This window comes from Sceloporus undulatus, chromosome 7 (assembly GCF_019175285.1).
Source record: "Sceloporus undulatus isolate JIND9_A2432 ecotype Alabama chromosome 7, SceUnd_v1.1, whole genome shotgun sequence".
Classification (NCBI taxonomy): domain Eukaryota; kingdom Metazoa; phylum Chordata; class Lepidosauria; order Squamata; family Phrynosomatidae; genus Sceloporus; species Sceloporus undulatus.
In genome coordinates this window covers 13,861,188-13,886,981 of record NC_056528.1, presented here as the reverse complement: position 1 = coordinate 13,886,981, position 25,794 = coordinate 13,861,188, and the positions used below count along the sequence as shown (strand labels likewise).

General features: G+C 45.2%; 2 protein-coding genes across 5 annotated transcripts in view; both read right to left on the bottom strand.

Moving 5' to 3' along the window:
- CDK5RAP2 (CDK5 regulatory subunit associated protein 2) overlaps positions 1 to 12,943 on the bottom strand; it is a 63,698-nt gene extending 50,755 nt beyond the window's left edge. For 2 of the 4 annotated variants that reach the window (XM_042479024.1, XM_042479023.1), the window contains exons 1-11: positions 12,726 to 12,943; positions 11,589 to 11,656; positions 10,414 to 10,481; positions 8,301 to 8,411; positions 4,969 to 5,045; positions 4,078 to 4,201; positions 3,665 to 3,819; positions 3,015 to 3,177; positions 2,365 to 2,418; positions 1,606 to 1,725; positions 740 to 832 (exon numbers count right to left, since the gene is read on the bottom strand). In XM_042479024.1, the coding sequence (XP_042334958.1) occupies positions 740 to 832; positions 1,606 to 1,725; positions 2,365 to 2,418; positions 3,015 to 3,177; positions 3,665 to 3,819; positions 4,078 to 4,201; positions 4,969 to 5,045; positions 8,301 to 8,411; positions 10,414 to 10,481; positions 11,589 to 11,656; positions 12,726 to 12,778 (1,086 nt within the window). In that variant the 5' untranslated portion in view covers positions 12,779 to 12,943. The remainder of the gene's footprint in view (positions 1 to 739; positions 833 to 1,605; positions 1,726 to 2,364; positions 2,419 to 3,014; positions 3,178 to 3,664; positions 3,820 to 4,077; positions 4,202 to 4,968; positions 5,046 to 8,300; positions 8,412 to 10,413; positions 10,482 to 11,588; positions 11,657 to 12,725) is intronic. The other 2 variants (XM_042479021.1, XM_042479022.1) reach the window with 1 other exon arrangement.
- A 2,021-nt stretch (positions 12,944 to 14,964) lies between these two features.
- Positions 14,965 to 25,794, bottom strand: part of MEGF9 (multiple EGF like domains 9) — a 29,345-nt gene continuing 18,515 nt past the window's right edge. The window contains exons 2-6 of the mRNA XM_042480024.1: positions 24,430 to 24,631; positions 21,249 to 21,388; positions 19,293 to 19,439; positions 18,862 to 19,134; positions 14,965 to 18,077 (exon numbers count right to left, since the gene is read on the bottom strand). Coding sequence (XP_042335958.1) covers positions 17,623 to 18,077; positions 18,862 to 19,134; positions 19,293 to 19,439; positions 21,249 to 21,388; positions 24,430 to 24,631 — 1,217 coding nt within the window. The 3' untranslated portion in view covers positions 14,965 to 17,622. The remainder of the gene's footprint in view (positions 18,078 to 18,861; positions 19,135 to 19,292; positions 19,440 to 21,248; positions 21,389 to 24,429; positions 24,632 to 25,794) is intronic.

Below are 25,794 nucleotides of genomic sequence, written 5' to 3'. Positions count from 1 at the left end.
AAAAATATTCAAACCGATCTTGCAGAAGAGACAACCATACCAGTTTTCTACACGTATTGATTTCCTTCCTCTGTACTGCATCGAATTCACATTGGGAAACTTGTGTCTGGGCTGTACCGCTGATGAATGATAAGACTGTTCCTCAAAGCACCAGCTATTGGACACGACAGAATATAGACAGTGAAATAATAAATGCAAATACAGATGAGAGAAAGCAACACATGTAGGAAACTAGTACGCTTGGGGAAGAGTTGTAGCTCAGAGTTCCCCCTGATACACTAGCTTTCTATATGCTGGGAGTCTACATTTTTATCTGGGGTATTCCCCTTCCCACTTGTATTCTGAAGTGATACAGCCCAGAAAGAGATTACACATGTAAGTGAGATGCATGTCACAGTCTCTTCTTGAAAATTTTCTTCCTATCAAAAAAGCACTGCTAGATGTCCATCCTGAGCATGGACACAGCTGACGTGAGGAGGCTACCAAAACCTCCTGCCAAAGGGACTCTCAAAATAGGTCCATAGTGGGCTATCCCAAAGGAGAAAGCACTGCAGTCAAAGATAAGCATATTATGTGGAGGGGAAGAAAAGGAAGAGTGACAGCCAGGCCTCTGAGCAACCGTATTTAACAGCTTCATTAACCAACATTCCTCATTCCAAGAACCCAGTCAGGCAAAGCACACATTTCTGCCTGGGAATATTCCAGAGAGCAACCGTAACAATAATCCTTAACGTCTTACCTTGAATTTCTGCATCTGAACTTTATGGGTGGCTTCTCTGGCCTTCGCCAACGATGCAGTTAAACCTTCAATTTCAGAACTAAGTTCTTCATTCTTTGAGGTGGGATAAAAGCAGAAAGAAAGAAAACAAACTCAAGAGCCAAGGGGTAAGGATAAGAAGTGAAAAGGAAAGCTGGCAATTACACATTTACTTCATATCTCCCCATCATATCAATCTTCCAACCCTGATTTTGGAAGCCAGGCAAAGTCAGCCTGGTTACTGCTTGGATAGGAGACCACCAGGGAATACCAAGGATCTCCACAGAGGCCTAGGAAAAAATCCTGCTCAAAACCAGGGAGAGGCACTGACAGTCAGTTGACAGTACTGGTCCAGATGGACCAGAAGAGGATCCCTGCTTCGCTTCCTTGAGCATCATTTGCTGGAGGGAGAGGGATGGCCATGTCATCACACAGAACCCCACTCACCAACAGCACAGACCTCCATCACTACAGATGGCTGACTGGCTTTGAAGGTGGGTTTCAGGGGTCAGTTAGGAAGATGAAAGCATAGCCACAACATCATGCCCAGGTGTTTGATGCAAGATCTCAGCTCTCCATTTTCAGAAGATGCAGCCTCCTAAATACCAGCCGCTGGAAAGCAACAGTAGGAAAGGGCTCCACATTTCACAACCAAGTTATGGATGTCCCATCTGGCTGACCACTGGGGATGCTAGACAAGGCAGGCCTTGGGGCTGATCCAGAAACAGCTCTCCTTCATCTTTATACACCCAAGACTTCATCGCCTGTCTCCCTTTTGCTTCCTTCCGTCTTCTATTTCTAGGGCACCCAGCTTAAGCACTTTCAGAAACAGCATTTAATCCACATACCTCATTTTCCCTGGTTTTTAGAGCAAGGGTTAATCCCTGGATAGTTTTGTCTCGTTTCAGAGCATTTCTCTTTTCCACAGAAAGCTCTGTCTCTCGTTCACGAAGTTCCTCCTGGAGTGACTGAAGATTTGAAAAGAAAAGCATGCCATTGTCCTATTTTTAAAAATGCCACACACACACACCCCACACATGTTACAATAGCAGACAAGTTCATAAGTTTATAGCTGGGCTTTAGTGCTTCAGACTCCAGGAGGGGTCTTTCTTGTTCCTCCTGCCTCTCAAAAAAATATTGCATGCAAAAAGGTGGAATGTAACAGAGAATAAATGAGAACCTCATCTCTCCTTTTCTAAGTGCAGGGACTTTTGTGTATAATATAGCATCATACAGACCCTTTCCATTCCAACCTACAGCTTCAAATTGTTCGGCCCAGATGCAAGTTGACCGCCATATATTCTGATGTTAGTTTAATCATATTTTGCATTATACATTATTATGTGACATATTTTTATAATTATATATAGACACACACACACACACTTAATATATATTATATTTATAATATTTATACTATATTTAACTTTTGTATAATGTAAATTTTTAGCTGTATCTCTTTTGTCTTTTGTAAACCACCCTGAATCCCAAATTGGGGAAAAGGTGGGATAGTAATAATAGTCAGCATCAGCATCCATTAAATTCTGACTTAATCCTCCTCCAAAACATGTAAGAGGAGAAACAGCAAATGTTTGGCCAAAACATACCTGAATCCTTTTTTCTAAGTCACCTTTCTCGTTGCTGAATTCTGTTCTGAGACCCTACAAAAAGAAAATAGCCATGTTTTACCTCCAGCCAAGTCAGGAACAACAAACAGATTACGATGCAGGTTCTTATAGTTCTAACAACCAGCTCAGCAAGAACCTGAAACCATGAGGACCAGAACTTTAAATTGCAAACCTCAGGACTGAAGATTTTGAGCTATGCTTTATCCCACAACATTCCCAAAGCTATAAACGGCGAGGTAGAGGGAAAGGAGGAGAGGATACATACTAACATGTTGGAAAGATTATTAATATTATTGTGTGTTTTAAATTTCTTTCTGCATTTAAATTGCACAAGGCACTTTTAAGGGGGATAATTAAAAATCAAGTTTAAAATACATGTTAACAAATAGTAACAGATGCATCCACAGATGTTTAATTATCTGCTTTTTAGTCTGAATCAGCCTTTCAAGTGGGTAAGACATACCACAATTTTGCTAAAAGAAATAATAAGAAAGGTACAGCTCAATGCCAGTTCCAATGCCCATTGGAATCACCACGTCTTAACTACCCATTGAAAGAACAGTGAAAGTCTTCAGAGAGGGCACACCACCATTTTGGAAATAACTCTGCTTTTCTGACAGTCTCCTCACCTCTAGTTCCTGCTCTTTCTCCCGCATCAAAGCCATTGTACGCTCTTGGATTTTTTCTGCCAGCAAACTCTCCTCCACAGATTGCCTCTGAGACTTGGCCTCTTCCAAGCTTCGGATCAGAGCTTCTTGATTTTTCAGTGACAGGCGCTGTTGCTCTCTATGTCTGAAAGGTCAATGCTAAAACATTACAATACAGGTGGAGCAGGAGGGAGCAAGATGAAGTAAAAGAGGTATCCCTAATGGATGGGCCTCTTTTCTTTTGCAGGCCTGAAACAAGCCCAGCCAAGGCTTGTGATGGTGAGTGATCAACAAAAGTGGAAAATTAATACCTAACTAGTCTCAGGGATACAAATGCTGACCTAAATCACATCCCTTTATTCTGCTCTTCAAAGACAGACAGAGACATCCACACAAAATTCTCAAGTCTGGATATTAAAGGAAATTGTTATGCATTAACAAATGAAAGTGGAAATTTCTGATCTTCTCCTCTGAGAAGAAAGATGCAAGTCAAGCAGCATATAAAGTTTGGTCTTTCCACCATTCTCACAGCAAGAAACCAGGGCATCTTATTACATCTGGACATGCCCACAGAGAAGGACAACTTGGAAAATCAGGACTACAATGAGCTCACCAACAATGAGGGGTCTCACCTGTCCTTCTCTTCGAGGGCTACCATCACATCCAGATCCCTCGGCTGCATATTTGTAATCAAAGACAGTTGCTGCTCAGCAGTCAGTCTCAAAACTCTTTCCCGTTCTGTCATCGCAAAGGCCTTCTCTGCTTCATCATGCGCCATTTTGAGATCCTGGGCCCAAAACACAAGAGATACACAATCAGTGATGAAGTGCCGAGGCTCAGAAGACCCAGAATGGCTCAGAAGCCAAAGAACAGCCAAAGATGTCTAAAAAATATCCATCTCACACAATGTTATAAGAAACCTAGTATCCTCCAGATGTTCGGGACTACAACTTCCCCAACAATTCACTATTCTGGCTGGAGTCTGGTTCTATGAGGAAAAACACTACAGAAGAAGCCAATGACCCAACAAAACCCATTGACTCACCTCTTCCAAACGATTGATCCTGCTAGTCAAGTTCTCTTCCACTTCCTGGACCTTCTTCTGAGCTTCCTCCTTCAGACGCTGGATCTCAGCATCACCACCTTGAGCCAAGCTTTCCAGAGCCTTGCTGCAAAGGTAAAGCAGAGTCTCCTCTAAACTTCAGGTTTACAGAAGAGATAAGCCAACCACATACTTCCTGCCCACCTGTACTGCAAACATGGAGCCAAGGGACAGATGTTTCAAATAGGGGTTGTTGGCGGGTGCCTACAAATAATTTCCAACCTATGGCGACCCTAAGACTTTCTTGGCAAGATTTGTTCAAAGAGGGGTCTGCCATTGCCTTTCTCTGAGACTAAGAGATTGTGACTTGCCCAAGTTCACCCAGTCAGTTTCTATGGTGGAGTCAAGAGTCAAAACTTAGTCACCCAGAGTCCTGGTCCAAAGCTCAAACCACTACACCAGGTTAGCTCTAAGATGGGAGAGTGGCACAGGGAAGGGTAGTAGACAGGATGGGTATGGGGACATGGGAACAGAAAAAGGCAGCATAATGGGAACAGGGATCCCTTAAGTAGAAAGTCACAGTCATATTGCACACAGACAAGTGTGGGAACAGACCTGTCACTGAGTGAACACCATTTCACCCAAAAACCTTCAAGTTATTTGGACAGCCCTTGCAAAGAGGGAAATGTGTCCTTCTTGAGGAAGACCGGGACTCCCCCTCCCCATACCAAACCCAGAAAGGGTGCCCTAATCGGAGAGGCCATCTGGAATGCAGACTGAAAAGGCTAATCCCTGGACATAGAGGTGGGGGAGCAGCCCCTTTCAGGGTGGCATCACATCTTCAAAGGGGGAGAAGGTAGGAAACAAACACACCCCAAAGGAGACAATACGTACGATGCCTTGATGAGCAGCTGTTCCCGCTCCTGCAGTTCTTGTTTCAGGCTTTCCAGTTCAACTTTCAATTCAATATTCTAGTGGAAGAAAGAGGGAGTGAAGATCAGCCCAGATGGCTCAGCTCAGCTCCAGAAGATTATCATATCCACCTCCACCCAGGTCCCAACCACTGAAACAGGGAGACTGTAAATCTATTATCGCTTTAAGAGGGGTAAGATGATGTTCTGCATACCTGGACATCATCCCACCACTCCACAGTTACAGCAGGCTTCCATGTGTCATTTGATTTATTCTTCTTAAGCGTAACTCTAAGCTCTAGTATTGCTGTTTTAAGTATCTCTGAAGAATCCCAGTAAATAGTTTAGATGTTTTAAAAGGAACTTAATGGAACTGACACTGCCCATCACCTATCTGGAATCTATCCATTTCTCTACGATTGGCCATCTCCACCATATCTGGAGGTTGTCACCATTATTACCACTCCATCTCCCCAACACATCAGTCTCTTTGAACCTAATTTTCCCACTGTTTTCTGGGTGTCAGCAGATAGAATCGACACAGTATTTTAAAACAGCTCTCAATCAAAGTGGGGAAAGACTGAAAGCTTAATCTTCTGTTCATAAATCACAACCCACATCAATTCCATTATCTCTGCTCCAGTCTCTTGAGACTATTTGCCTGTCATCTTGGCTGCCAGCTACTTTCCAGCACCATGTATACTTAATGACATGTCACAAAGACGCAGATAACGATCGCATGGTTGTTTTAATATCTAGAAACCCCCTTCCTTCCCCCTCCTGGATGCTATTTAAAGACCCTAGAACAGGCAGCTTTTGGTGAAATGTTCACCCTGGAAGATGAGGTTGTGATGCAGGAAATGGGGAACATAAGATCTAAGGCCCATTTCCGACTCAAGACAATCCACCACAGTCAGCAGTTGGTAGGAATCAAAAAGTTTGAAGCAACCCATTTGCAAGCCAAAGTTTGTTCTCAGCACTTACAACCACTGCTCTACTTACAGAGGCAGCTGTGTTTCAAAAAGGTAAGCTGTACTACTTCCAGGTTCAGAGAACGAGTAGCACCACTGTCTTCTGCTTTGGTCAGACCTAATCTGGAATATAGTGTCCAGTTCTGGGCATGATGACAAACTGGAGTGTGTCCAAAAAAGGGCAACCAAGATGATCATAGATCTGGAAATGATGCCTTATGAGGAACAACTTAAGGAACTGGGTATGCTTAGTTTGGAGAATAGAAGACTGAGAGGTGGCATATCTCAAAATATCTCATGGGATGTCATGTAGATGATGGAGCTAGCTTGTTTTCTGCTGTTCCAGAAATTAGAATATGACCCAATGGATTCAAATTACAAGAGATTCCACCTAAACTTTAGGAAGAACTCCTTGACTCTAAGAACTGTTTGAGAATGGAATGGATTGCCTTAGAGGGTGGTGGACTCTCCATCTTTGGAGGTCTTTCAACAGACATTGGATGGTCATCTTTCAGGAGTCCTTTAGTTGCGTGTTCCTGCATGGGAAGGGGGTTGGACTCAATGGGCCTTGTGGTCCCTTCCAACTCTATGATACTAGGTCAAGCTGGAGGCCCAGAGAGATGGAGAATAAAAGCAAACCCAGTGTTTCCCAGATTCAGGTTAGGAAACTGAGAACATGATTTGGATTATGAACCACAACTAGTTCAAATCATAGGTTCTGATAAAAGCATTTATCTGAAAAGGACAAGTAATTGCTTTAAGTGGGGCATAGGAACACGTCCCACCTGGGCCTGGGACTTCAGCTCCCAGAAGGTCCGACTAGTACAGCCAAAAGTAAGAGACTGTGGGAGCTGTAATCCAGAATATAAAGAGGAATAACAGTTCTCTACCACCATTTTACGGTATGTTTTAACAGCTGTATCACTGGTACTCCTTTTGAGGAATCCACAGCTGGAGAAAAAACCTAGGACTGTCTCCTGCTTTCATTTGATCACCCCTCCATATGGCCATGCAGAACAAAGAACCAGAAGAAATGCATGTAAGAGAAGCAGACAGCTTCTATTAACATGAATCATCTTTCTGCCAGAGTTAGTTTGATGTGGGAGGATCATAATGTAATTTCAGAAAGCTTTTGTTTTACTGATAAGAGAGAGTCAGACCGAACAAGCAATTTAGATTAAGTGGGAAGGAAGTTCTTTGATTAGGACTCCTACTAATGCAATTGTTTTATTTCAGCACTGAAACATTTAAGAAGTAATCCCACACATCGCACAAAGGTCACGCAAACCCCCTTATTACTGCCCGTCGCGGAGTCGAAATATAATGAAAGCGGCACCAATGAAACTTTTCGACGCCCAGAGATTATGCTCAAGCAGATCCAGGGGAAGGAAGAAAAGAAGAAATGGCAAGCAAAAGAAGCACCCAGACGGCACTCCTACACAGAGCTGCTCAGGAGAAAATCTCAACTGGAGTTGCCACCCTTGTCAACCTAGCATCAAAAAGACAAAATAAATGGGTCTGAGAGCAAATCACTGGAAGCCAAGGTGACTAAGCCGAGACTGTCATAGTTTTTTGGAAGCATGAGACTGTAATACTTTGGACGTATCAGCAGAAGACATGACTCACTGGAAAAGGCCAATAACATTGGGAAAAGCAAAAGGCAATAAAAAAGGAGGAAGACACCATTACAGATGGATTGACTCAGTCAAAGAAACCCTGCGGTTGCAAAACCTGAATAGGACTGTTGATAGCATGAACCTTTGGAGGTCTCCAGTTCATAGGCTCACTGAAGTTGAAGCTGACTTAACAACACATCATGAACAAGAGCTGGGTAAAAGGCAATGAAAAGTGACTGGCAGGTTGGAGCAAATATCCTGGGAGGAAATGCTAAAGCAGGGCTCTTCATCCAAGTCCCTGCTAAATGTGTTGGACAATAATTCCCATCCTCCACAGACAGTGTGCCCCTTACTTAGAGCTCTGAGTTCAACTTGTCCAAAGGGCACCAGCTACCAAAATCTGCTGGTAGAAGCAACTGCCTCTCTAGGAGTAGAGACCCCAGGACTGATAAGGACCACTCAAGTTTTCCCTTTCTGCATCTCCACACCAGTTCCATCCCTTACATCTTGGTCCACAACATCCACAAGAGACATGCCATAGCCAGTCACCAAGCCATGATGTTATTAATAATAGCCATTTCCCGCCGCAATATTGGGACGCTAGTTAGCTTGGTGTTGTCCCCGAACCAAAATCAGAAACAAGAAATTTGCAAGTGGAGGAGGGAATATGTGCATACTCCCAACAGCACCAACATCCAAACTGCGCATGACAATCTCAAAATACCTACAATCCGATAGATGTCTTCGTTGGAACCGTCAAATTTCTGCTGTATACGTTCTTCCAGGAAATATATGCGCAGCTTAAGGTTGAAGTTCTCTTTTCGCAGCTCGATGATTTGCTGGAAGAGGAGAGAAGGACCAATGACATGCGTGCCCTACAAAGGTCACTAGATCACATTTGCAACCACATCAGAGTCACAAGATGGGAACTGAGCCTCCCATTTCAACTTCTATGAGCAATAGTTATGCCAGGACAAACACTTTCTGCTGATGCATTTAGACTGGCATCATGTTGGTTAGTCTCAACTATATATGTATGTGCTGGTCTTCTTTTGGTGACGCCATGAATTTTGTAGGGTTTTCTTAGGCAAGGAATACTCAGAGGTGGTTTGGCCAGTTGCTTCCTCTGAAATACATCCTTACAGCACCTGGTATTCCGTGGTGGTCCCTCATCCAGGGACCAACCAGAGCTGACCCTGTTTAGCTTCCAAGATCAGATAGGATCTGGTGATTTTAGGGTATTTATCAGCCTTTTCCCCCCCAAACCTGCCATTGCAACTAATGGGAGGTTTTTGATTCTGAAGCTAATTGTGACACAGAGGGGAGCAATTTTCAAGGGGGACCAAAACCTAGCAGGAGGGGAGAGTTAAGGAGGGGAATCCTAGGATTTGTAGTTTGTTGTGGCATCACAGCTCTCAGAGAGAGAAGGGTAAATATCTCACAAAACTAGAAATCCTAGAATTCCATAGCATTGAGCCATGGCACTTAAAGTGGTGTCAAACTGCATTATTTCTGCAATGCGGATGCAGCCTAAGTGTCATGGGGACGTGATGACAGCCCATCCCTGATCATAGGTGCTCCCATTATTGGGTTTTTTAAAACATTTCCAAACGAGAGAAACCAAAACTAGCTGGCAACGGGTCTTGCATGCCCGACTAAGTGTTTTTGGAAGAGAAGAGGCAGGGAGGGATGCTGCAGCAGGAAGCCAACAAAACCACGTCTGCACACTGCGGAGGAGTCTCAGGGAAACCACCAGCAGCAAGTAAATTGATCTCCCAGCTTTGAAGTTTCTGAATGTCAGCTGCTTGCAGATAAAGGCCCACATTGCGCCCAGAGGAGGACTTCCCGTCCAATTGTCTTTCATTGCAGGAGACTTAACCTTCCCCCAGGAAGAGGATAAAATACCAGAGAATGGCATTAGAGGAAAAGGAAAGGCCTCTTACATTTTTTAAGAGCGCCAGGTATGAAAGATTCATTCAAATAAAGCAACTGAACCAGTCCCCCCAACACTCCCACCCCCCGGCTTGCCAGTTGCTTCCTGAATAGAGAAATCTAATACCTTGCTAATAAAATATTGATCCCTGTGTATAATGAAAGGCTTGGAGCAGGTATTAAAGTTACTCCTGGCCCCGCTTGACTGGAGCAGCACTGCTCCTCCAACCAGCTTTGTCCTTCACCGAAAAATAAAGGGTCCAATCCTTATGGCTCTGAATTAAAAGGGATGGATTGAAAAGAAATACGGGAAGTTCCTCAAGTTGCTGTTGAGCTGAATTGCTTCCAACTCTTTTAGCACTTTTAACACTGATTTTATTATCCGTGGCCCACTTTGGGCTCTCACGTTATAGAAGCTAGGATTAAAAAAATTAATTTAATCTATACAGACATTTGGTCATTAAATTCAAGTCCTTTTTTCTCTGGAATACCATTTCTATGAACCAGGAATGGGGACTGTGTAGCTTTCCAGACACTGGACTATAAGTCCCAGCAGTCTTTGCCAACCTAATCATTAGGGAGGAATAGTAAGAGCTGTAGTCCCAAACTTTCTGGAGGGCCACATATTTTCATATCCTGGCTACAGAGCCCTGGGAGCCTTGTGCTTAAATGCCAGTACTGCAACCACAAGGTTGTGAGTTCGATCCCAGGCAGGGCTCCAAGGTTTTGTAGGTCAGTAAAATAAGTACCCAGCTTGGCTTAGACGTTGTAAACCACTTAGAGCGTGCAGAGCGCACTGATAAGTGGTACAGAATGTAAATGCTATTGCTACAGACCCAACCAGACATTATCACAAAGTCTCAGTACAGGTAACTGTGCTTGGCACATGGCCACAATTCGGGCACTTACGTTTTCAAAGTCCTTCATTGTCCGTGCTCTGGTGGGCGACACGGCGTCTTCCGCCACGTCTGGTAACACTGAAAGTTCGGGGAGACAACGGAAAGCGAGTCAGGCTGCAGCTTCAGTACACATTCTGAAACTTTATTGAGAGCAACGCTTTCTTAATTTTAGAGATTTGGGGGTTTCAGCAAATTTGCGAACCCCACCTGCAACCTACACTCACCATAGAATCTTAGAGTTGGAACAGACCTCATCCAGTCCAAACCCCGGCCATACAACTAAAACACTCCTGAAAGATACCCATCCAACCACTGTTTAAAGACCTCCAAATAGGAGACTCCACCACTGTCCAAGGCGGTCCATTCCACTACTGAAAAGCTTTGATGGCGGAAAGGTTTTTCTAATTCTTTAGTGGAATCTCTTCACTCTTCATCTGAATCCATTGGGTTCTAATCTCTGGAGCAGCAGGAAAAAAGTTTGCTCCATCTTCTACATGACATCCCTTTCGAGATGGCTCTCATATCACCTCCCAGTCCTCTTCTCTTTTTTTAAAGTTAATTCTTTATTAATTTCCTCATACACTACTTTTAAAACAAGTAAACATCTAAATATTTCCGGGGCCACGTCATACTTTATATTAAGCATTTTCCCAAGAGTATCGTGTATTCCTTCCAAATCTATTTCTCTTTTTGCATCTTGGGCCCCGTTTTATCATGTTCTCTTTCACCAGGTCAGTTTCTAGTTTTCTTTTTAACCACATTTGTCAGTCATATCCAGATAAACATGCCCAGCTCCCTAAATTGTTCTCCATAAGGCTTCGTTTCCAGAGATCCCATACGAATTTGGCCCCACAAAAACAAAAGTTACCTGCTTTCGGTTATGTGGTGCGTGGTCTACAAAGTAAACTAATAGCAAAATTGCAGGAGTCGTGAATGTTTACCCAACTTAACATCATCCTGGTCAAGAGGCGACACAGAAAGAGGTTATAGAATATTATATGGCTACATGCTCTTTGCACTTTTTCCTCTCCCAATCGCTCAAGAGCTGCAAAGAAGGAGCTTTGAGTTGCACCAAAACCTACACCTGGGGTTTGAATGTTTGAACGTTTCCCTCTCCTGCCCAGCATTATAGTTTTTAATGGACAGACGTAACCAAGGGCTTAAAGAAGAGGTGCACGACTTTACCTCCGCCGCCTCCCAGGCGAACGCGGATCTCGTCTCCCGAGACATCCGGAAGCTGGGAAAAGTTGACACTAGGAAGAAGCAAGGCAAATGGTTATGGAAGGATTTGGAAACTATGTGCATTTCCACAGCGCTGCCTCGTACTCTCCTTGTGCAACGCCTTTCGAAACGCAGTTCCCCCAAAACCATTCCCATCCTCAGGAGTTGTAGTCTGGAGAGGCTCCAGAGCGCTCCGATAAACCCGGCTGAAAGGCCTCGCCAAGCTACAAATCCCAGGACTTCGTTGGATGGAGGCATGGCAGGTAAAGTGGTGTCAGACTGCTTTACTTCTGCAGCGTATCTGGAAGACCAGGCGCATCTGATGGCCTAAAGCAAAATAGGGATTAATATGACCATCATCATCATCACCATCCTCCTCCTCAGTCATCCCTCCTTGTTGTTGTTGTTGTTGTTCCATCATTATCCTTCCTCCTTCCTCTTCTCTTCCTCCTCCTGTCTTTCCCCATTTTCTTCCCTCCATCCACTTCTTCTTTCTTATTCATCTTCCTTCTTCTTCCTCCTCCTCCTACTTTTTCCACCTCCTCCCTATTCTTCCTCCTTCCTCTCCCTCTTCCTTGTTCTTCTTCTCCTTCCTCTTTCTTCCTCTTCCTATTCCTCCTCCCTCTTCTTCTTCATCTTCCTTCTTTTTCCTCCTCTTCCTTCTTCCTCCTCCTTCCTTTTCCTTCTTTCTCTTCTTCCCCTTCTTCCTCCTCCTCCTCTCTGTTTTCTTCTTTCCTCTTCCTCCCCTTCTCTGCTTCCTTCATCTCTCTCTCTCTTCCTTCCCTTTCCTCTGCTTCCTCCTCCCTCTTCCTTCTCCCTCTTTCCCCTCTTTCCTCCTTCTCTTCCTGCTTCCTCTTCCTTCTTCCTCTCCTCCCTCCTTCTTCCACCTCTTTCCTATTCTTCTTCCTCCCTCCTAGTCCTTCTTCCTCCTCCTCCTCCTCCTTCCTTTTCCTCCTTTTCTTCCTTCTCTTCCTTTCCTCCCCCTTCTTCCTCCCCTTTCCTCTTCCCTCTCCTTTTCCCTCTTTTCCCTTCCTCCTCTTCCTCCTCTCATCCCTCCAATCTCTCTCTCTCTCTCTCCAACGGTTTCCCTGAGGGCCTTACCTGCCGTTGAGGCCCAGGGGCAGAGTGGGGTCTTCCCCCGGAAGGGAGTCCATGGCGGCAGGCAGAGGGACGGAAGGACGGACGGAGAGAGAGAAGGGAGCTGCGGCTCCTCCGCCGCCGCTGGCTCTGGCTCTGGCTCTTATTGTCCCCACTTTGGCGGCTGCCTAGGAATTCAAACGGCCGCAGCGGGCCTCGGACGGACGGACGCCATCTTGGTGAAGCCGACGAAGCCGCCCTCAGAAGGGCAGCCCTAGCAAGAGAACGGCCGCGCCGCCCTTTCTCCTCCCCTTGAGGCCGTTTTGGACGCCATCTTTGGCGAGGGAGTAGATGTGGCATCTCGTCGTTCTATGTATGGGAGGCTTTGTTAGGGCGGGAAAGGGGGCGGGGCGAGAGCGCCATGTTGACTGAGGGCACGCATGCGCAGTGGGAGGCCGCGAAGGCGCCGGGCGCCATATTTATTAAGAGATCGGGCAGCAAGAGGGGAGGCTCCATTTTGACTAAGGGCATCGAGGGATGCATATTATTATTGTTGTTAATAATAATAATAATAATATAGTAATTCTAAATTGTATGCCACCCTGAGTCCCAGTTTTTGTGGGAAAAGCAGGATACACAAATAAATATAATAATAATGATGATGATAATAATAATAATTCTTTTAAGTGCCAGACTGGTTGGGGGTGATGGGAATTGTAGTCCCAAACTCAGTCGCTGCACTCACTAAGGGCGCCTCCCCTTTCCCTGTTGTCCTGGAGCGCCCTCTGGCGACAGCAGAAAGGGTGGCTTCTCCCCTCCAGGCTCCCGTTCCCCCCCCTCTCTCTCTCTGGATCAATCTCCCAATTTTTCTCGCCGGATCGATCTAGAGGCCGCAGTGCCCTGAGTAGCCACAAGAGGGCGCCATTGTATCAGGAATGTTCTTTATTAGCCACATCTTAATAAAACCGAAGTCTATGGGGACTCATGTGATTTTCCCATTGGCTCCCCATTCCTGAGGGGGCGTGGCCTCATCCCTTGACCTGGACCTTCCTCCACTCTCATTGGCTGCCTATTCCCGAGGGGCGTGGCCTCCTTCTTTGCACGTGGAGCATCCTCATAATTTATTATTATTATTATTATTATTATTATTATTATTATTATTATTATTATTATTATTATTATTATTATTATTATTATTATTATTGGTAATGATGCCCCGCCCTTCAGCCCTAAAGGCTCCCAGAGTGGCTTACAATTATTAGGTTTAATTAGACGGTTCCCTGCCCTCAGGCTGACAATCTAAAAGTATCATCATTTTAAAGGTGAGTGGTTTATTATTGTTATTATTCTTCAGGAAACATTCAAGAGCAAGGCTCCCCAAAACTGCCTCTGGCTTCCCAGGAAGAGAACGAAGAAGAAGCCGTGGCCAGTGGCCTTCCAGAAGGAGGCTCCCAGAAGGTCCATGGCTTCAGAAAGCGGCTTTTTCCCAGTGTCCCTCTCTCGATCTTCCATTGAGGCCAATGCTGCTAGAAAGCCTTACAGCTGGATGGAGGAGGAGGAGGGAAAGGGGCCCTTGGCTTTGCCAAGCGAGGGATGCCTCTGCACTTGGCACTTCGGTGTGTGTGTGTGTGTGTGTGTGTGTGTGTGTGTATCAGGGGTTGGAGGACACTTCCCATCATTCTCACAAGGCAGAGCATGTAGTGGGGGGTCTTGGAGGACACTTCCCATCATCCCCAGACCATGCAGAGGTTGGGGGAGGTCTCCCTGCAGCCTGTCTGCGCCCTTGGCCCCCTCAGGCCCCTCTCTGGGAATTCCCAGAATGCTTGAGCCCTCCTCCAGGGCCATGGCCATGTGAGTTGCTGGATGATGGGAATTGTAGTCTGAGGACTCTCGCTGGCTCTTGTGTGTGTGTGTATACAACACAACCGCAAAGTCATAAAACACACACACTCTGCCTCTGCTCAAACCCCCTCCCCTCCCCTCAGGGACATTCCCTGATCCCAAAAACCATGCAAGTCCCGGGAAAAGGGGGGGCATGGCCACCCCAAGTATAACACCTCCCCCCCCCCAAAAAAAATGCAGAGCCAAAACAGAAATAGGTACAAATTATATACATTTTTATTGTATTTTTTTTTAAATTTCGTTTTAAATAACATTCTTCCGTATAAATTCCAACATATATTCTCATCATTCACTTCCCCCCCCAAAAAAACCCACCCTCCCCATTCCTGCACCCTCCCTCCCATTTTTTTGTTTTGTTTGTGTTTTTTTGCCCCCCAAAAAACAAGGCAATTTGCCCAAATATGCACCGGACGGACAGACAGACGGATGGGGAATAAATATAGCGGACGGGTTGCATTCGAAGTGCAACTTGTATTGCAAGAGTAAACCCAAATCTTTGTTATGTGATTGAGTAATAAATAAAAGGGTCGCTTAAGAGGTTCAGAAGGTTGCATTGGTTTCTTCCCCACCTTTTTATTTTAATCTCGAATTGTAGTCTTTGTTATGCGCACAATCCCTTGATAAAGATAAAGACGCACAATCGCAAAGGACTAGTGAACCTTGGGATGCTCACCTATTTGGTAAAGTATTTAGGCCTGATCTAATTAATCCGGCGCCTATTTTGCTAAACGATTCATGCAATTTAAATAAAGGCCATGCAGTTATTCCTAACTAGGGTAGTTCATTAGATTTAAATTTTAATTTCGTCCATTTCTTGAATCCGTAGAAGAAAATGGAGATGCAAAAGCCAACATTGGGACTCTAATTCTAATGCCACGTCCATAATAGCCTTGCCTTTGTCCAAACCGGCTGCGGTTATGGATGGGTACGGCTCAAAATCCATCCTGTGGATTAAAATCATAGCCGAAGGAAGACATACTGGCCACCATGGCTTTGGAGAACTAGAGAACGGCTTTTGGAGGTGCAAAAATGCACCGTTGCAAGACGTATCCTTGCAAAGCGCATCCTTGTAAGGTGCATCCTTTTAAGGCGTATCCTTGCAAAGCGCATCCTTGTAAGGTGCATCCTTGTAAGGCGCATCCTTGCAAGGCACATCTTTGCAAAGCGCACCCTTGCAAAGCACATCCTTGCAAGGCACATCCTTGCAAAGTGCATCCTTTCCAAGGCACATCCTTGCTCTCAAGCGACCCATTCTTTCCTAACTGAGAGGGCCAATTTCGGAGTATATCACACTGGGGCTAATTTCGGCAATAAAGTGAGATTAAAGCGCATTTAAAGCACCCCGCGGCTAAAGCTAAAATGGCGGGTAATTGCGCGAATGATGATCACACGCAATCTCGCGAATAGAGCGATGTCAGAAACGCATGGTCGCTGACATCCCAAAAGTCAAGTGATGCGTATGAATGCTTCTTTGTGACTTTAAGGGCGGGTTTTGTGCGACGGCGTGTGAAATCGTTTTGCGTAACCTGTGTGATTTTTCCGGGATATTCACGGAATAAACTCCCGATCTCCTTCATGTGATAAACTCCTCTGTGATCACTTCACTTCAAGGTTGCCATAAGTCAGAAATGACTCAAAGGGCCCCTATAGTAACAACAAGCAGACGCGGGTCGCAAGAGGAGGAAGGAGTAGCAACTCAATAGGTTAAGCAGCTCAACCTTTAAAAGGTTCAAATGACTACGACAAGTGAGACTATTCAAGGTTCCTAATAGGTTCTATAGGCTTTCTTGCAAATTGGAGACATGTTCCTACATTTTGTGTAACTGTGGATGAACTGAACCTCGCGTCCGATTGCCAGAAATCTGCATGACCTACGATTTCTTTGGGGGTTTTGGTGAAGGAGAAAGGATTCAAACAATGCAAGGAAGAGAAATGCTCAAGTTAAGACACAAATTTACTCATATTATCATAGAAGAGGAAAAAATTAGCAACTAACCTTCGTCGGAGACCCAGCTCCAAAGGCATTGCCACCTAAATTTACAGGGCTTTAATACAATACTTGCTCGCCTCGTTGGTTCCGGTTGTTGTTGTTTTACAACGTCATGGATCACTGTACAGATAAAACCTAAGGGATTTTGTCCTGGGATACCTTTGTACAAATAGTTATATAAATACAACGCCAAGGGGTCTTTATTACATTCTGAAGACGGGCCGCTTCCACTTCGGAGATCGGAGACTCTTAAAAGAGGAACCTGCCGTGTCTTGCTGGCATCCTTTGGGAGAATCCGGGTTCAATAAAGCTAAGAAAATAAATGGACTCCTGCATTTTAAATAACATTATCGCCTTGGAAGGAAGTTCTCAAACAAAGAAAGTAGTTCGCCAACACCTAATTCTCCAAAAAGAGAGAGAGAGATGGATTCCTTCTCTGTATTCCCAGAGTCAGCTCCAAAACAAAACACTTCGGTTGCTGTGGGTTTGTATCAGTAAGTCTCCGGTCATTTGGGAAAATGTATACTTTCATTATTATCGTTATTAATATTATTTAAATAGCAAAACTCTTTCAAGGCATGAAACAAAGTTTTGGTCTCCCCCTTTTCCAAAACAAAGTTTGTCCAAGATCCATTTCCTATAAGTCCGTCGTCGCTCTCCGAAACAGGACCTGAAAAATTAAGCTCCAGTGTCAACACAGTTTTGGGTTCGCTATGAGATGACTCCTTGGTAAGACTTCGTCATTCCCTACAAAAATATATTTCGAAGCAAGGTTTTTATTTTCTTAAATACTTAAAGTCACAATCCATGGTTTGGTGGAGAACGACGGACTCAGTGCAACCTGGGACTTGACCTGAAACTCCTTTCTTCTGGCTAGCTCTCTTCTTGTATTGACCTCAACGCTGGTGCCATGACCATCGCAAGAACATACGAAGTTCCTTCAGAGATAATACCGGTCTCCTTCACCGGTTCTTCTGCCAAGGAGCTCTCCATGGATTTGCTCAACGGCGTCTTTGCATTTTGAAACGCTCACGCTTTGTAGTTGTGCATGGGAGTTGCCAACGTCAGCTGTCCATTGGGTGCCACTTCGTTCCCGTCGTCCTCCAGCAAACCGGAGACGTCTGCGTTGGGGATGCTGTCATGGTAGCTGCTGAAGCTGATGTTGTCCTCCTTGAGCTCAATGGTCCAAAAAGGGGCATTCAGCTTCCTGTTCTGATATTCGCGGTATGTATAGACGGCGCCCACAAAACCCATCAACAGGACCACCAGGATGATGATCACGGTGAGGATGATGATGTTGAACTGCGTCCATGAGACGTCGGCCAAAGCGGAGGTGCTGTTGTCTGAGGAGCTGATGGGGGAAACGGTCGCCGGTGTCGTCTGCGCCAATGTGGCGTTGGCAGCCGTCGTGGGTAAAGGCGTCGGAGGGCTAACGTTTGGCGCCGATGGGACGAACCCTCTTACTGCTGGGCCAGGAACGTATTCTACATATTTTAAAAGAGAAAAAGGCAAATATGGTAAAGTGGATTATATGTTATTATTGTGATCATTGCTGGTTTCATGGTCTGCCACAGTGGTCTCCGAATTGTGCCCTTTAAGAGATTTTGAACTTCCACTCCCAGAAGCCTCAGCCATGTTGGCCAATAGTCTGGGATTCTGGGAGCTGAAGTCCAAAATCCCTTAAAAAGCACCTTGGGGACCATTGATCTACCAGATATTATTGACTAGACCCTTTTAGAACCAAAGAGTGCTTTTCCCCCTTAAGCAACTGCTCTTGAGCATGTCTGCATCCCCAGCTCTGAGCATTGCATTGGGTGCTGAGCATGTCCACATCTCCAGCAGTGGCTTCCAAACTCTGGTGCTCCAAAGGTTTTGGACTTCAGCTCCTGGAAATCTCAGTCATCTTAGCCAGTGGTCAGGGATTCTGGGATCTGAAGTACAAATCAACCGAGGGACCAGAGTTTGGGAACCACTACTGTAGAGGATCCGCTCCTTCCCTCTTTGTCCTCCTTGTCGACTCCAATCTCTTCCTCTTCTTTTTACCTTACTAGCCTTCACGTCTTTTAACCATTTTAACAGCTGGTTTGAGGGAACCGGCTGAATGATACCACTAGGCATGGCTACAGAGTCGGCTGTTGCAACAACCAAAGGGTTACAGAGCACCATCTGCATATACCTCCCCCTTTGCACAATCACACTATGCAATCCCAATGCAGCATCCTGTTCTAGTATTTTAAGTCAACGTCAACTGGACAAGGCAAGGGTTACCTATCCTGGTGCAGTTCCCTCCTTCCGAGTGTTTGGTGTAACCCTCCTGGCACTTTTCGCAGTGAGGCCCGGCTGTGTGATAGAGGCATTCGAGGCATTCTCCCGTCTCTAGCTGGCAAACCCTCGGTGTCCGGACTGGGTCGACATTCCCATTGCAATGACATCTGACACAGATGCTGTCGGAGCTGTAGTAGCCATCGGCACACTGGTTGCAGAGGGGTCCAGTGTAGCCAGGTCGGCACTTGTCACAGGTTGGCGCATGGCAGCCGGACTCTGTGGGTGGGAAGAGGGAACACTGGTCATTATTACAAATGGTCATTTTAGCTGTATTTTGGTTTTTCAGCTTGCCTGTTGACTTATGGCAACCCTATGAATTTCAGAGGATCAAAGCCCCTTGGAGACCATATCAGCGTTCAGGGGACCTGTCTTACGTATCTGGCAGCTGCCGGTGGATGTCACAGTGGAGCATGGGCAAAGGAGACACTCGTGGAGCTGTGAGTTGTTGTTGCGGTAGAACTGCCCTTTGCATTTCTCGCAGCGGGCGCCTTCTGTGTTTCCCTGGCAGTCCAAGCAAGCGCCTGAGAAACAAGCAAGCAGAGGATGGAGCATTTCAATGATTAAATCCACAAAACAGCAATGCATCAACCCATCAAAATGCACGAAATGCATCATGCAAGCTTTCGAAGCTCCACTGGCTTCTTCATCAGGCAAAAGATGTTCTTTAAAAATCATACAGAAGAAGTAAATGCGGACGATGAGAGCATCACAGGCCCACATTTTGCATCAGATAAAGGGGCAGCGCCTGAGCGCAGAATCACAGAATGCTTGAATCAGAGCTGGAAAGGGCTATCTATTCCAACCTCCTTCCACGCAAGACATAAAGTAAAACATTTCTGATCCAATGTCTCCAACAAGGCCTCCATAGAAGAACAGTCCACCACCCTCCAAGGCAACCTGGTCCATTCTCCAATGGTTTTAATGGTCAAGATGTTCTTCCTAACCTTCATGTTGAGATGGGCTTCCCAAAAAGGGAGCGCATGGCAGCTTTACGCCAGTGAGCATCTGGGCACTGCGTTTTCCAAAAGTTAACCTCAAAACACATGCACACCAAGGGTTTGTACCCTCAAAAAGACAGAAAAACTTGCTTTCATTTTAATATATAGTAGGCCCTTGGTATCTATTTGGGAATTGGTTCCAGGACCCTCTATGGATAGTAGCATCCATGGATGCCCCAAGTCTCATTAAATACAGTGGCATAGTAAAATGGTGCCCCTTATATAAAATGCCAAAATCAAAGTTTGGTTTTTTGGGGGGAGTTTATACCTTTAAAAATATTTTCAAGTTGTGGACAGTTGAATCCGTGGGGGGAAAAAATCCATGGATACAGAGGACCGACTGTATTCCTATCCTCCTTAGTTAAAAATGGAGAGTAAATAAGCATATAGTATAGTAAATGAATGAGTTAAAACTAACTATCCTCCTTAGTTAAAAAATAAATAGTAAAAAAAATAGTATGATAAATAAATGAGTTAAAACTAACTGTCCTCCTTAGTTAACAATAAATTAAATACAGTAAATATCCAAGTGGTCCAAACCAAAATTATTGTTGTTGTTGTTGTTGTTGTTGTTGTTAAAAATATCATGTCATTCTCTTTCTTGGCCACAAGATGGCGCCCAACTCACATCTTTGAGAAGGGTTTTCTGTTAGGAATTGCAAAAGAGCAAAAGCAGATGGAGCTCTATGGCAGTCTTTTGGGTGCAATAATGTCTATATTCAAGTGTGACTCCTCTTGGTATCGAACCCTTTCAAGCCTCAATTCCAAAGTGTTCTTTTTGGAAAGATTTGAAGAGTCGCTGGGTTGTTGTTTTTTACGCTGAGGTTGTTGCCCTAGATTTGCAAAATTTGCTTCTGCTTTTGCACATCTCAAGAGGAGGTGGAAGTGTGCAAAGTGGCAAGTTTCTTCAAAGGTTGACTTGCCATTGCCATCCTCAGAGGCTGAGAGAGTATTACTTGCCCAAGGTTATCCAGTGGGTTTACATGACTGCTCCGGGATTTGGACCCTGGTCTCCAGAGTCGTTCAATTTAATAATTCTGTGATTCAATGATCAGTGGCTGCTTTTGAACCAGATTCTTGAACCAAACTGGCTGCTCCTCAAGGAAGCTGCCTCCCTCTGTCTCACGACAGGACCATCCCTGTATTGTTTTTATTGGAGAACCGGGTTCGAATCCCAGCTCAGTTGCGCAAACCCTCCAGGCAACCTTGGGCAAGTCACACTCTCCCAGCCTCAGAGGACAGCCAACGGTGAACCCCTTCCAAAGAGCAATCTCAGCCAAACCTCTCCAGCGTTATATGCATTGCTTATATGCGTTGGAAATCCCCATTTACCTGTCCATGGGTCGCATTTCGAGGAATGGTTATTGCAATGGCAAGGTTCGCAGGTCGTCCCGTTGAATTTGGAGTACCCTTCCTGGCATTCGGCGCATTTGGGGCCCGTGGCGCCGGCTTTGCATTGGCATCTTCCAGAGCTGTTCGGAAACAGAAGCAAGAAAACAAAGTCAAACCAATTGGTGAAGACGGAGAGAACCAGGAAAGTTGACATATCAGACGAAATAAATGGGAACAAACCCTATACTGTATATGACTTCCAATCAATCGATCGATTTTATTTACAACCTTTGACCAAAGTATATATGACTTCCATAGCAAGGATTAAATTTGCAAAAAAGCAGAGAAAGGCAGCATAGAAATTAAAGGAATAAATGGATAATAAGAATGTAATAAAATCAAAACCAAAGTAAGTCAGTACAGAATTGCAGCCAAATGGATGTCCTTTTGCAGCATTTCAAATGTAGGGCATTTGGGAATGTATTTCTCGTCCTCAGAGCAACCCTAACCCTGATCTTTGAGCCCCTTTAACTTTGAGATTCTTCATCTGGTGCGTATCAAGAAAAGGAAGTTATTAAACGTTTAAAAAGTCGGGGAGACCGCTTCCGGAAAGTTCAGATTCGAGGCCTCTCTGGCCGGATGTTCGACTCGGATGCAGATGTCTGGAAGCCGCCGTCTGGTTTTGCAAAAGAATTAAAGCTTTCAGCTGCGGCCGAAAGCCTTCCCTCAATGCGGCCATAGAATAAAGCCATAAACAAGGTAGCCTTTCATAGCGCCTATGGATCATCTAGAAACCCTGCATGCTTTTTGCAAGGAAAGGTCAACGGTTATAATGGGATCCAACCACATCCACACATATTCTGCTTTTAAAAGGCCGATTTTCTGTTGCACGGTGGGGGGGTTTTAAGAATCAATTTCCTTTTCGAAGTAAGAATCAAAAGATGCCGACCAATTTCGCTTGCGAACCAAACCCACATTCCGCTTCCGTGGCTCTATGGTTTTGCATTTGCATGGCATAAAGGATCCAGTTTGACACCACTTTAACTCCCATGGCTCTATGGTTCTGCGTCTGTACTGTAGAAAGGATCCAGTCTGACAGCACTTTGGCTTCGATGGCTCTGTGCTTCTGCATCCGCACGGCAGAAATAATCCAGTTTGACATCATTTTAACTGCCATGGCTTAATGAGATGGAAGTCTGGGAATTGCAGTTTCGTGAGACATTTGGCCTACTCTGTCAGAGAAATCTGGTGACACAGCAAACTACAAATTCCAGATTTCCATTGCATTGATCCATGGCAGTTAAAGTGATGTCAAACTGGATTATTTCTCCAGTGCGTATGCAACCTACAACTCTGGAGACCAGGATTTGATGCCCTGCTCGGCAATGAAACCCATTGGATGACACTCTCTCAGCCTCAAGGGAAGGCCATGGCAAACCTCCTCGGAACAAATCTTGCCAAGAAAACCTCAGGATAGGTTCGCCTTTGCATCACCAGAAGTTGGAAATGACTTGAAGTCACACACCAACAACTTCCTCGAATCCGTGGTTGCATCCACACTGTGCAATTGCAGCAGTTTGGTTCCACTTTAATGGGAGCGACAGGGAAGCCTCAGATGCAACTGGGGTGTGCACACATGTATTGATCTGCGGAGCTCCCAATGCCTTCCAATACTGTTCCCAGGCTGAAAAACCAAAGCTGGCACCCCCTCCGTCTCGCCCAGCCAGCCCACCCCATTTGCTGCCCTACTTCTTTGGCAATTTTGTATATTGCCAGAGGCTTAACACTGTCTGCTTCACTCTGTAATCACTGACCTCTCCATGGCCGGTCTTCAGCTGACTCAACAACAACAACCACAACAACAACAACAACAACGGAGCTTGTCCTTTGCATTAAGAAGCAATTCTGATCACACTAATTCAACCAAGAGGACCCATTCTAACAGTGCTGTTGCTTCTTGTGGTTGTTGGGTGCCTTCGAGTCGTTTCCGACTTATGGCAACCCTAAGGCGACCCTATCCTAGGGTTTTCTTGGCAAGATTTGCTCAGAGGAGCCTTGCCCTTGCTTTCTCTTGAGGCTGAGAGAGTGCGACTTGTTGGGTGCCGTCAAGTCATTTCTGACTTATGGCAAACCTATCCTGGGGTTTCGTTGGCAAATCTTCCTTGGCAAGATTTGTTCAGAGAGGGTTTGCCATTGACATTTAGGACAGCCCTAAGTTTAAGTACCACTGGCTCTCTGACAGACCAGGATGAATACCTCACTAAACTACAAATCCTAGGATTCTGTAGGACAGAGTCATGGGAGGTAAAGGGGTGTCAAACTGCGTTAATTCTGCTGTTCTTCACCCCCAACATCATGCAATGCCTTCAAAGTTCCCTTTTTTGTTCATGGCGGAGGAGGGTGGAAAAGGACCACTTTATTCCCCCAAAACACTGGAGCATTGTGCAGACCGCATTCCTCGCTTTATGCCTCCGCATGGAATCCATCTGCGTGAAATCTGTCGAAGGAGTTGAAACACTCGACAAGTCTGAAAGGGCAAAGGGTTTCCCCCCCCCCACATTTCCCCCCCGAAATGTCAACATGCCAAGCGTGCCTGGTTCGCATTGCAACGCCTTCGCTCTGGCCCCACTTTCTTAGTCCCAGGAATGGACCAAGAAGAGAGCTGCCCTCAAATGCCCACACTTTGCATTTGCAAAAATAAATTTCAGTAAGACTTTGGGGTACAAAAGTTTCCCCCTTTGCTTCTTTCATCTCTCAATGCAATGCAATGGAGGTCAAATCTCACACCTTTGTAAGCCATGGCAAACCATGGTTAACCTGGCTTGCTCTCACATTCAGCAACAAGCCATGGTTTGTGATGAACAAGCCATGGTTTGTTAGCCAGCCATGGTTTGTGGTGAACAAGCCATGGTTTGTTAGCCAGCTACGAACCAACATTTGGGTCTGTGGCTTTTGGCCAGTGGTCAGTTCAGGTCAGTGGAGCAATAAATCTGCTCTGGGTTTTCATCTAAATTCTGGAAGGAATTATCAAAAATGTGGAGGATAACACAAACGAGGATAACATCCATCATCCACAAAACAGTGATGCCTTCATTGGGCCAACCAAATGCAAAAAAAATACACGTCGCAAGCTGTCAAAGTGGTTAGCAGGGGTAAGGATTCACAAATGCCCGCTCCTTACTTGAGGCAGGTGGAGGAAACGGAGCCCCCGGGGTGGCAACCACAGGCAAGGCAATGCCCACCGCTTTGCTCCAGGTAGTAGCGTTCTTCACATCTGTCGCACAGCTGGCCGGTGTAGCCTTGGTGGCATTCGCACTGCCCTGTGGTCGCGTTGCAGCCACTCGGGTCCTTGCTCCCGATGGAGCTGCAGTTGCAAAAGATGTCTGCAAGAGGAAGGTCAGAAAGAAGACCAGAATTAAGACAGAGCAAGCATTTTTATAACATAGATCACTTATAGAACAGCACAGACTGAGTCTCCCTTCTCCAAAAATGGTTTGGGTTTTGGATATATATATACATTTTTACCAGATTTTGGAATATTTGTATAACTGTTATTGCTATTGTTAACCACCCTCGAATCGGTCTCAGATCACGGCGACCTACATACATATAGGGGTATACTGGGAACCAGTGTAGTGTACTGGTTGGAGTGTTGGACTACCAATGTGCGACAGCAATACAGAATGCAAACCCTAGTTGTTAAAAGCTGTCACGGTGGGTTTATTATTGTTATTTATTCTCCATCCCATTTATATAATATACAAACTATTGTTTCCACGATTTGCTTCGGGCGTTTTCGTCAGTTACAGACTTGTTTAATATTTAACCACGGAAAACATTTGGAGAGGAGTTGCAAAGGGGTGCCTTGAAAGCAAGAGGAAGCTTCAAAAATGAGGAACATCGTGACGACTGACAAAAACACACACAAAAATGAAATTGCTTTAACAAATCCGCCGCTACGGAAACACATTGAAGAAGAAGTAAGTCCTGCAGAGACAAACCAGCCTTTGCAGGGAGACGGCTGCACCCTGGCACCCTGAAGCCAGTTTTATCAATTGGCAAATATGCCTTGGCATTAATCACATAAGGAAAGAAATTAATGCCCCGACACAGCTGTTCCTATGCTTCGTATTCGCATTCAGAGGCAGAGGCGGCGGCTGCAATGGGAGGCAGGAAGCACTCCACATTTCCATAAAGGCACTGAAGTGGGGAAGAGGAGGAAAAGGAGGGAGAAAGTATTAATTTGGCCATTTTTGGTGCACAACTGCCTTTTACTGTTTGGGATCCTTAAGTGTTAATCAAAGGGTTGCTAGGTTTCTCTCTGTAACCATGAGAACCATTCCTTGAGTTTTGAATCTGAATGACAAAAAGGTGGAACATGCAGAAGAAAAGGAAGGAAGGAAGGAAGGAAGGAGAAAGGGAAGGTGGAAAGAAGGAAACAAGAAAAGGAAAAATGGGAGGGAGAGAGGGAGGGAGGTGTGAAAGGAAAGGAAAAAGGAAGGAAGGAAGGAAGGAAGGAAGGAAGGAAGGAAGGAAGGAAGGAAGG